Source organism: Polypterus senegalus, chromosome 13 (assembly GCF_016835505.1).
Source record: "Polypterus senegalus isolate Bchr_013 chromosome 13, ASM1683550v1, whole genome shotgun sequence".
NCBI classification, from domain to species: Eukaryota; Metazoa; Chordata; class Cladistia; order Polypteriformes; family Polypteridae; genus Polypterus; species Polypterus senegalus.
Window position 1 is genome coordinate 25,291,787 of NC_053166.1, and position 12,883 is coordinate 25,304,669.

The following is a 12,883-nucleotide window of genomic DNA, read 5'->3' on the forward strand; positions in this document are numbered from 1 at the left end:
GAATAATCATGATAATTAATTGAATATACATTCAATTAATTATCATGATTATTCATGGTGGCTCCAAAATCCGTACTAACCCCTACTCTCTCTTCTGTTCTCATTCCGGTTTTCTGGGGTGGTGACCTGTGCCATCACCACCTAATCAAAGCACCGTGATGTCCTTACATTGATGGATTAAAGGCCAGAAGTCCATGTGACCGTCATCATCAAGTTCTTCCATGTGAACCCTAATAACAATGAGGACCGATTGAGGTCATTTATGTTAGGTAGAATGCCTAGAGGGAGCCGGGTGGTCTCGTGGCATCGGAACCCCTGCATATTTAATTTTAAATTCTCCAGCCATCTTTAGGTTTTTTTTTTTTTTTTTTGTCCTCCTTGGCCATCGGACCTTACTTTTTTTCTATGTTGATCATTATTTCCTTATTCTAATTTTTATTTATTTTGTCTTTTTTCTCTTTCTTCAGCATGTAAAGCACTTTGAGCGGCATTATTTGTATGAAAATGTGCTATAGAAATAAATGTTGTTGTAGAGAGAAGCAGACGTAAAGTCTTTGATTATCCAAAAACAGGTCCCTAAATGACACATAATAAAACGTTTATGTACTGTATATGTATATGTATATATATATATATATATATATATTGTCAGGGATGCCAGGGGCCATGACCCGGCCGGGACGCCATGAGGGACCGGATGTGGGTCTGTGCCCACCCTGGATCACATGGGGGTCACCTTCCTGGTTGATCTGGGGGCCACGGGTACAAGGCATGGAAGCTCCACCCTGTAGGGGCCCGTGGTCACCGCCAGGTGGCGTCCCAATGCCTTGGGGATCTGTTACCTCAGCACTTCCACCACACCAGGAAGTGCTGGGGGGAAGAATTAGGACGGCGCCTGGAGAGCTGCCAGGAGGACAGCCGGCACTTCTGCCACGCTGGGGCGTGGCTAGAGGAGGAATGCCGGGAACACCTGGGGCTCATCTGGGGCCTGTATAAAAGGGGCCATCTCCCTTCATTCAAGGCTAGAGTCGGGTGGAAGAGGACGAGGCACGAGGAGAGTGTGGAGGCGGCCCGAAGAGCAGGCATTTGTGGCCAGGACTAAGTATTGGGGTTTTGTGCACTAGTGGTCTGGGTCTGAGTGACCATACTTGTATATATTTGTGTAAATAAACGTGTGGTGGTTTAATGAACAACATGTCCGCCTGTCTGTGTCTGGGCCGGGTTCACATATATATATATATATATATATATATATATATATATATATATATATATATATATATATATATATATATATATATATGTCACAATTCACATTCACATTCCCAGGGAATACCTTGGCAATGGCCAGTGCAAAAATCTCAGTGTGGTGCTGCTTCAAATTTGTGGCCTGAAAAGATAATAAAAAACTACAACTTCATCAGGAAATAAGAAGAACACAATAAACGTCCAAATCAGATTAATTCACTTCATAAACCCCAGATCAGCGGAAAAGGAGTGAGTTGCAGAAAAAAATGAATAAAATACTCCAATGACAACAGATGCAACCTGCTAACAGACAGAAGGAGGCCTGGGAGCGAACCACAGAGGCAGTGATAGCTCCAGTCCACCAGAGGGCGTACAGGTCCAGAAGTGAAGACGTGACACCACCTGGATGGACATCTCTCTCAGACTGTAAGGAGCAGACAACAGAATAAGCTGGGCTGCATTTCCAACTCACCAGACATGGTGGACTACTGGGGCCATTACCGGAAAGACTTAGACGGCCAACATCATTTGGTTTGATGGTCTACTGTCATTTTTGACCTTTAGTGACATGCCTCCTTAGAAACAGATTGACGGAGTTTGCCACAGCATTTTCATTGTTACATTTGTGAAGAATGACAGCCAAAACTGTTAAAAAATAAAAGAACTCCATCTGACAGTCTGGTCTTCCTGAAATAGGACAAATCTTTCAAGGAGCATCTTGGTTTTATAATCATTGGACCAGAAGGAGCAAAGTCAGTCGCCCTCATTTCGCATTTTCTCAGAGCTGTGGGCGAAAAAATTGACAATACTATCAACAATAGCACCCCTTTGTGTCCCTCTGACCTGCATGTGTAACAATAGATGGACAGAGAGAAGTGAAAGGCACTATATAATAGATAGATAGATGTTAAAGGCATGATAGATAGATAGATAGATAGATAGATAGATAGATAGATAGATAGATAGATAGATAGATAGATAGATAGATAGATAGATAGATAGATAGATAGATAGATAGATAGATAGATAGATAGATTTGTACAGGATGCTCTTTGTACGTCCTGTCCAAGCCGGACACTTAAGCACATTTACTGTGGCAGATACAACTTACATTTTTTGAGAAAAATTAAGAAAACAGAAACAAAAATCTCTAAACCTGGAGCCCTGCTGTATTTCTCTCCATTTTTTTGCCACTCCTCACACTTGCAGAGCACAAGGCCCAAAGAAATACAGCAGATCTTCAAATTCACAGATTTTAGTAATAACAGTTTTAACATTTTTCCATTTTTTTCTCACCTTCTCCCATAACATGTAATGTTATATCAATGTAATGAGTCCTTTACAAGAGGAAAAGTTGTATTTGAAATTAAAACTTGGGACTTGAATACTTGATTGATTAAACTAAAGGGAACCCAACAGAACAAATGGGGAAAAAAAAGATCTGACATAACTATGTGACTTGATAGATGGTATAATTTTTTCCTCATCGTCTCCATTAAGCAATAGGGAAATTGCAAATTCCATCTGACTACATTCTCCTGTTGCTGCAGTGATTAATTATATACATAAATGAAAAGATGAAAAATGTAAATCAGCTTTTTTTTTCTTTATACCTCTGACTCACAGTATGAGTGACAGACTGTAAAATCTTGAATGTACAGTAACTTTGCAGCACTACTTCATTTTCTGCACATTAGTGAAAGGGTACATAGATATCTATTTCAATATAAAATGTACAATTAGTTTAATTGAGAGGGACAGTGGCATTTGCTCAGCACTTTGTATTGTTACAGTAGTAAATGCCTTCAGAGGTTATTTGCTTTTCCTATAAATTAGTGTAAAAAAAAGTGACATTCTGGTCAGGACGGTGTGGCCTTGCAGTGCTGGACTGTAACCCTCAGGCCTGTCAGCTTATCCGCCACCTTTGACTCGCTAAATGACTTGAGCAGTCACCTCAAACACCTGAGCTCCTAGTGTGCAATATAACTGTGAACATTTGGAATGTATGGTGATCATTTATTTGGCTAAATATACAATTATTATTATTATTATTGTTGCTCGCATTCCAAATATAATTGTATATATACCATTGTGCACTAGCAGTTTAAAAAAATCCATCCATCCAATAATTTTCCAAACCTTCTTTATTATAATGTGCACCTACACTCTTAAAAGTACTGGCTCTTTAATGGCACTTTACTAGGTTGTGTGGTTCCTTGTTGACTCATTGCTTGATAAAGGACAGTTTCAGTTTTTGAAGAGTTCTCTGCAAATGACATTGGCTCGTCAAGGTTTTGAAAAAAGATTTCTAACATGTGGAGAAAACCGAAATCTTGAATGTATAGTGGGCTACCTAGCCAGAGACTGACAGATCAAAAAACACAAACTTAGCCTTGTGAGTGTACGCAGCAAGAATCAGAGAGCCAGGGGCATTTCACAAATCTGGTATCATCTTTTTATGGATATTTTCTGTATGCAGCCTTTTACAGATCTAAATAAGTAAAAGCTCTTTTCAGAACCTTCCTGTAGATGGTTCTTTTAGGAAGCAAAAATGTCCCCCGACCATTGGCATCACTCTGAAGAGCCACTTTGGCAGCTTAAGTTTGAGGAGTGCAAAGCTGTTTCTGGCAACTTTCAGTACAAAACACTCGAGCTCAGGTCATACTCAGCAATTTAAATGAAGAATCTTTCTTCCTTTTGTTGGTTTATTTTTATGTCTTAGAAACTTGTGAAATGGAGAAATCCCTACAGATATGGGAAAAAAAGTGCAAATATCCTTACAGATAATAACTCAGCCAGGAATGGGTCTCTGGCAAGTAAGAATGGCTAATTACTGTGCTATTGTGAAACCTTTTAATATGGCAGTCTATTTCATTTAAACATTTAGTAGCAGTCATAATAATAATAATAATAATAATAATAATAATAATAATAATAATAATTATTATTATTATTATTATTATCATTATTATTATTGTTATTATTATGTTTGCAGGGATAGGCTAGAGGTGCCCTATGACCCTGTACTGGGTAAATGAGTTTGGAAAATTGATAGATAATAATAATAATAATAATAATAATAATAATAATAATAATAATAATAATAATAATAGTAACAACAACAACAACAAGAGACTTAAAACCTACTCACTTCTGCTCAGGCCTACACCTTCAACACCTTGTTCCACTGCTGGAACCTATAATAATATAATAATCATAATAATAATTTCATTAGTAATAATACTAGTATTAGTGATACTATTTGTAGTAGCAAGGTAGGAGGCACAGCAGCTAGTTAGTGCTGCTACCTCCCAGCTCCCAGTGTGGTCTGGATGGCTGGCCACTACCTTTATGGAGTCTGTATGTTCTCTCCATGTCTCCAGCACTTTGCTTTCCTCCAGCTGTACACTCAAACATTTATTTATGCTTATAAGTTAGGTTGATTGGTGACTTTAAATAGAACTGGCACGATTAGATGTGTGAATTGGACTGACATTCCTGCCAATTGTATCCTCTGTCTTGCTCCTGAAAGCTATTTCATCTCTTCTGTAATGGAATAAAGTAAGAACAGAAATTTAATAGATAAAGGAAAACGTCAACATACTTAACATGCAGAGGCAGTTAACAACAGCCAACACTTAGAGTATATGTTAACACTGTGAACAGCATAAAACATCACGGTATACCCTTTGCTATACGTATTTATACAAATCGACATTAATCAGTAAATAATGCGAGAGAGTAGAAAACAACCGCCCAGGACACATATATGCACAGGAGGATAGTCTACTACACGCTCAAAGGCACACATTGGCACAGATCAATATCTGAATGCATGTTCAAGTAGAGATGTCAAGTAAACACATTGGAGTCATTTTGTACAATTCAGATGAGGGTCTACACTTTATAGAGCACAATATTTGCTTTGTGAGACCCGACGTCTCTCACAATATATTCAAAATGTAAAAAAGCACAATCTAATTTAAATTGATACAATAGTTCCCATCAGTTTAAATTGCAAGCAAAAAGAAAAGCATGACAGCCCTTTAATCATACAACATGATGCGTACAACATATCTGCTGCTTGCGTGTCTACGATCTGCACTTCGGGTTTTAATTCTGTTCACTAATTTTTATTACCTACCAAGAATTTGAAATTAAATGTATATAAGGGCAAAGGTTTCACTGATGCTAGACGTTACAAGCGAGGTAAGTTGACATCGAAATGTGTATACGAAGAGTGGCGTATTCGGGAACAGGCTAAGGAGTTGTAGGCGCACACACGCACACACACACGAACACGCGCGTACCTAAACGTTTGGAATGTTCGAGTACCAATCACTTTTTTCAATTGTATTTCATAACTTTTCCAGTCGAAGCTGGTTTGGTGAAATAGAAATCAACAGTGACTTACATATTGAATGCACGTCTCGTACGGTGGGGTCCCGAGTTGCTAATTCAGATAAATAATCCGAATTTGGAGGGTGTTACTTCCCTCGCTTTGCGTGCCGAAGAAGCGCTGTCCATGGTGCTGAAACGCTCACTTGATTCGCGTACAGGTGCAGATCCGTGCCTTCTGCTTTCCAGTCTTGACATGTCTATTGCAGGGCTGAACTAGAAATACATCTCCCTCACGTAGAGATAAAGTGCAGAGAGTCTTAAAGCATTTCACTAACTTTGGTTACTAAAAGTGCGAAACATATTGCAGAGGTACAGTCGGAAGATGGAGCTGAAAAAATGGACATTCCGTGGATTTGATTGTTCAGCAAGTGAAACGATTGTCTCCGCTGCCTTGATTCTCAAAGCAGTAAAAGTGCGCTGTGCACAGGGGCTCAAATGCTCCTCTGTAGTCCGTCAACAGATACGTGTCTGCTTTCACCTTCTCCAGGCACCGAGAAGACTCACGACTTACATCATCAGCGTTTAAAGCTTAAAACTGAGCAGGCGATTGGCTTAAGAAGGGTACTTCCCGGCGTTTGATGTTAGAATGCACGAGGTAAAACCTACAGAAACAGCTATGGTGTAAGATTTGTTGCTGAATCAGTGACACTAACCGAATTAACAAAAGTGACAGCTCCCCAATGAATGTGTGTGTGTGTGTGCGAAACCTGTTTGAATAATAAACAGGCATGTGATCACGTGCAAAGATGTAACAAGTCGATCACGGAGCCTCTGTCTCATTTGAAATCCAAATATGCAAGGAATTACTTTTGCCCGGCACGAGCGCGCGCGTGCGCGCATCCACACACACACACTTACTGTACACATCACACATACTCCAAAAGGGATGAGCGTCTAACAGAGCCCAGTCCCGCGCTGCTACTGTCCCAATGTCCAGGCTGCAATTAAACAAGTTATCAATATCTTGCACAATACATTCTACCGGATTCTTCAATTGTCCCTAAATTCGTGAGCTAAACTACTCAAGAGAAAAAGCGCTCAATGCCCTGTAGCCTCATTTTTTTCTCAACAAACACCGTACGTAGTCAATACTGTACAACATTTTAATAAAAAATTAAGACATCAGTCTAAATGTCATTTAAATTAGTGACATCGCGCTGACACAGTTTTTTGCAGGACAATTAAAGCACGCCACAACCTGCGCAGCACTGAGCGTCTCGGCTCCAAAATCACATAAGGCTCACGAGCACACGCAGTGCTGACGTCACTAGGCTCCATGACAAAACCTGCAAAGCACGAACCCGCTCAGCATCCGAAAACTCCGTTTATTACTGCGTGTTTATAGGGACACGGATGATCTGATCTTTGTAGGATTTGAATACGTTATCTATCTATCTATCTATCTATCTATCTATCTATCTATCTATCTATCTATCTATTTATCTATCTATCTATCTATCTATCTTATGGAACCAAAAGATATGGATATAATGTTAAAGGTGCTATGACTTCTTTGACAACTGTTATTCACTACATAGATGTAGATAGTTAAACACGAAAGACACTTTGTGACATACATAGATAAATATGAAAGGCCTATATTATATAGAAAATTACCTGCAATTATAGTCTTGCTGTTATATACACATCTTAAACTCTTGATGTAGCCACTTGTAAATCATAAGGTCTTTAAACTTGTCCCGTATTCATGTATAAAGGGTACAATGGTTAGTGCTGTGGACTTACAGCTCCTACTTTAAATGTAACGGCCCATCTCCTGGTATCTCCTCCATGTTCTTGAGACTGTGCTGTGAGATGAAGCAAACCTTGAACAAATCATCCTGGAGATGCTGGACTACCTGTACAACATAAATCAGATGCAGGTACTTCCTCATCCTACCAGTATCGACAAGGACACTAACAAATTGCAAAACTAAAAAGAATCAGCCAGGAAGGATTCTGCGAGAGTAATTCTCTGTGACCAGCACCTACAAAATCATTCCCTTTCTAGGTGTGTCTTGCTCTTGCCTCTCCAGGTCACTTGTTGTCACTTTCATTTGCACCAAAGCAGGTGAAGCTGATTCACAGTCATTTATGATTCCTAACTGGACAGACTGATATCCTTGAAGCTTCATTGACTTGTTGTTAGACTGTGATGATTAAGTGTCCCCTTAAGTTGTTTTTTTTTTAATAGTGTACATACTGATAGTTCTCAAACTGGGAACCCTCTGTGGCTGCAGATTTTTGTTCCAACCAGCTTCTGGTTTTAATTGAACTTCCAGAGTAAATTACCATGTTGTAATTTATATATATATATATATATATATATATATATATATATATATATATATATATATATATATATATATATATATATATATATATATATACACACACATACACAAATGGATAGATAGTGTCATCAACTGAGGAAACCCACAACTCCAGCTGGGTTACACTGTCTAATATCTACAACAGTTCAGCAAAATAAATGTGTGTATGGTAACACAGGAATGAAACTCAAATAAGGAGCAGGCTTCACTTCCTACATAGCAAAAGGAGAGTCAAGCTTTATAGAGGTCACAGGATCATGGCAGAACTCCATCTGGCAGTCTGATCTTCCTGAAATAGTACAACCCCTTCAAGGAGTGTCTTGGTTTTATAGTCATTGGACCAGAAGGAGCAAAGTCAGTCGCCGTCATTGTGCATTTTCTCAGAGTTGTGGGTGGAAAAATTGACAATACTGTCAACAATAGCATGTGTAACAATAGATAGACAAAGAGAAGTTAAAGGCACTATATAATAGATAGATAGATGTGAAAGGCACTATATAATAGATAGATAGATAGATAGATGTGAAAGACACTATATAATAGATAGATAGATATGACAGGCAATATATAATAGATAGATAGATGTGAAAGACACTATATAATAGATAGATAGATAGATAGATAGATATGAAAGGCACTATATAATAGATAGATGTGAAAGACACTATATAATAGATAGATGTGAAAGGCACTATATAATAGATAGATAGATAGATACCCTCGATCGTTTCTCTTCATAACAATAGTTATTTAGTAATTTAGTATGAAATTCGGACATATTATGAATACTTTCCTCAGGGCTATAGCTAATCTCAGCTAGCCACAGACACACATACCAGCATATAAATATTTAAAACCCAAATTCTGTAAGACATTTCTTTCTTTCTTTCTCTTTTTGTTGTTTTTTTCTTCACGCTGTTGCTCTTTCTGTCTTGCCTAAAGCCCTTCGGCGCTACATCACTGTTTACATTTTCTGCAATATCAATCTATTGCGTCTGTCGGTGGAAGCCGAGCAGATCTGCCGTGACACCTTTTCCTACTTGCTGTGAAGTGCAGTTTGTATTTTTTTTTTTTTTTCATAACCAGGCCTGATTTTGTATTCTGTGTGCGGACTGACAAGCCAATATGTATTTGGAATAATAAGAATGGATATGATTTCATTAATATCTCCGTTCTATCTGCAGATCAGACATGTTGCAGCTGGATGGATTTGGGCAGCAGGGTATTTGAATGGCGTTCCCTGGGAGCATAATTAGGGGGATTGTTTTCATTGCTGCTCATTAACTATGCAACTGTGAAAAGGGGAATGAAATGAGGGTTTTCCAAAGCGAGTCTCATATACTTCTGTTTCTCTTTTTTACTGACCCCTTAGGTTTTGCGAGGCTTTATTTTGTGAAGTCGGTCTAACAGCAGAAACACATTCTGTTTGAAAAAGACTCTCACTCCGTTCACTGTTTATGTAGTGCTGCTCCCTGCGGCTCCTCTCTAACTCTGAATATTTGTGCCTCTAATGCTTGTCAGTTTTATTTCTTTTTTTTTTTTTTTTTAAGTTGACGGTTTTTACATTTTGGCAGAGAGAAAATCAGTCCCATTGTAGCATTCATTTTACAGTCAAATGTATGGCAAATAGCAATTTGGGGACAGCTGCGTCATTCCTGCTGGTTCGTGAGCAGCCACTTTGTGTTTTAATCTGCGACCCACTGCTACTCTCAGTCAGTTTTTATGAAATCGGATATTGACAGAAATTTTGTGCCAATTCTGTTGGAAATGTTTTAGACTTCCACTCATCAGTCTGTCCATTTTTAAACCTGCTTGTTCAGTTTGAGTCAAGGGATGCTGCAGCCAACCCTAGCAGCATCGGGTATCAGTTGGGAACCGAGCCTGAATGAGGTGCTGCATTATCGTAGGGTGACTGGAACTCACCGAGGTTGTTTTTGGGCTGCTCTACTCTTGCCCAGTAAGCTTAACACACACAGAAAGACACACATGCAGAGAGTGCTGTAAAATCAATGAACCCTAATTTACTGGGGATTGTACAGTAGCCAGGAGGTGTGACGACTGGGACTGTGTGACACGTGACATCATTACAGAGCATCGGCTAATGCTGATTAAACTCCTAGTGTTATTGCCTTGAGCACTTGAAATGAAAATTTGTGTTTCTGAAGTCATTTTTGCCTAACTGAGGAGCAGATATTAGCTTGACAGTTTCTATGTGGATACTGAATGTTCTCCCCGTGTCCCTGTCAGGGTTTATTCTCTTCCCACATCTCCAGTTGTGGATTTTGGCTGACATTCAATTTGCTTTGTATTGTTATGTGGGCCTTGCAATGATCAGACCTGCAATTTTCTGCTTCCTTAAACCTGACACCATCCAAGCATAAGTAGGTGCTTGATCTCTGAGACGGTATCTGAGAATGTTATAATATTAAATATCATTTCTTACTTTGCCTTGCTCCCTGCGTTGGCTGGGATTGGCTACATCAGACCCCTTGACCCTGTAGTTAGGATATAGCAGGTTGGATAATGGATGCTGCGGTGGGTTGGCATCCTGCCCAGGATTGGTTCCTGCCTTGTGCCCTATGTTGGCAGGGATTGGCTCCAGCAGACCTCCGTGACCCTGTATTCAGATTCAGGGGGTTAGAAAATGGATTTCTTATTTTTATGATCACATTTTTTACTGAGGAATAGAATTAGGGTGGCACGGTGGTACAGTGGGTAGCGCTGCTGCCTCGCAGTAAGGAGACCTGGATTCACTTCCGTGGTCCTCCCTGCGTGGAGTTTGCATGTCCTCCCTGTGTTTGCGTCGGTTTCTCCGGGTACTCCGGTTTCCTCCCACATTCCAAAGATGTGCAGGTTAGGTGGATTGGCAGTACTAAAAATTGTCCCTAGTGTTTCCTTGGTGTGTGGGGGTGTGAGAGTGTGTGCGCCCTGCGGTGGGCTGGCGGCCTGCCTGAGGTTTGTTTCCTGCCTTGTGCCCTGTGTGGGCTGGGATTGGCTCCAACAGACCCCCGTGACCCTGTAGTTAGGATATAGCGGGTTGGATAATGGATGGATGGATGGAATAGAACTTACAAACTGAAAATAGGTTATTAAGTGAAAGCCCCTATTGACACTCCCCCAACCACACACACACATTTTACAGTCCTGTGAAAAGAGACGCTCAGGAGACCCAGGATCAAAGATGGCAGTGTGGTCTAGAAGAGAGAGGAAGCACACACAACAGGACCAGAGGAGGAGGAGCAGCAGAAGAAGAAGAAACCACTCTGGAAAACAGAGATTGTAAATGGGTTGGACAGGCATCCTGACCAGGAAAGAGGATGGAGCTAGACTTACAAGAGATGGCCAGAAGGGATGCATGGACAACCCATCAGCTGTAAAAGATGCAGCAGGGGATACGCTACACCCCCAGAATGCTAGATGGCAGCGACACTGGATATCGGTCCCAAGTACAGAACCAGTGAGGCATGCTGGGAATTGTAACCCGGCAACACAATCCTGCAGGTTTACGGGTGCCACAAGGGGGTGTTACAGGCCCCTAATAAATTGGACTTCCTTATGATCTGGAAGTGCTGCCATCAGGCAGGGTCATCTTAACAGCACCATAGGCAAAGTAGAGCAGAGTGGGGCCTTTGTTCTGATAGCAAAACAGAAACATACATAGGCATCAGAAAAAACGTGGGCCCCTATGCTCATGGGTCCTCTTGGAAACTGACCAGCCTGCCCACACATTAAAACGGCCCTGCCATCAGGCAGTAGCCCTGGGTCCGTAATAAAAGAGACCGCGCTCCCTTATCCAGGAGAGTCAGAGCTGGGAGGACATGAAGCCACACTCGCCTAGAGGAGGACAGTGCGGTGGTGAGAAAAGAGAGTATTGCTGGAGGTGAGAACCTGTTATTTGTGCTTGAGCTACTCATGGAAGCAATTTTTGTTAATAAACCTTCCATTATTTGAACCTGTGGCTCTTTGTGAGGTTGTGTTTGGGGTTTGGGGCTCGCCGACAGCCCGGTTTCTATTACAAGATCAGAAGTTAAGGATGAAAGTGCAAACCCAGCCACTCCCCAACCAGCTCCTGACCAGTCACACTATAAGTAGATGTTTCTCAATATTGAGCCACTGTTTTGCACCACCAAACATTCAAGAAAGATTGGGCTAAAGCAATGGAGGAAATTAAAAGAAATTTGACAAATGAGAGGAGACCATTGAGTCCATCAAGCTCGCTGGATTAGCTAATAGTTTGGCTGTCTCGATATCTTTTTCAGATCCTACTTAAAGGCTGTGAAAGTTTCTGCTTCAGCTCCATGACATTGTGATTTGTTTCAGATTCCCACAACTCTTGGAGTAGAGAGACGTGCTGCCTGACTTCAGTGCCAAATGCACTTCCCCTTAATGCCCACATGGGGTCCTTGAGTAAGCCATTCACCATGAGGTTGAAAGAACTCTGCTGGGGTATTTGCAGTGAAAGGCCAGCACTATGTTAGGAGCAGTCATGCCCACGAAAAACAGCCACAGCTGGACGGGAGTGAAGAAGTGAAGGAAAAGTGCAAAGGATGAGGAGAAAGAATAGCTGAGGCAAGAAATAATGAAGTGAATAGAAAATAGAGATGGGAGACTAGTAAACAAATACTGGGGGGCAGTCGCAGAACATGTGAAGAAGTGAGCCAGGGACAGAAATAGTTCGGGCCAGGGCATAGCACCGACAGGGGCCACATATGAGATTTGGCAAGAGTCTGTAGCCTGTGTGGACCCAGCCTGGACACAGACAGGCGGACATGTTGTTTTCCAGCACCACACGTTTATTTACAACAATATTTACAAGATTAAGTGCACAACAAACCCCAACATAGTCCTGGCCACACAATGTCTTCTCTTCGGGCTGCCTCCACACTCTCTTCTCCTGCCTC

General features: G+C 40.9%; 1 protein-coding gene across 1 annotated transcript in view; it reads right to left on the reverse strand.

Annotated features, from left to right (window-relative positions):
• The window catches only part of LOC120543076 (short transient receptor potential channel 7), a 265,401-nt gene extending 259,091 nt beyond the window's left edge, over positions 1–6,310 (reverse strand). The window contains exon 1 of the mRNA XM_039775927.1: positions 5,663–6,310. Coding sequence (XP_039631861.1) covers positions 5,663–5,664 — 2 coding nt within the window. The 5' untranslated portion in view covers positions 5,665–6,310. The remainder of the gene's footprint in view (positions 1–5,662) is intronic.
• Positions 6,311–12,883: the final 6,573 nt, after the last annotated feature.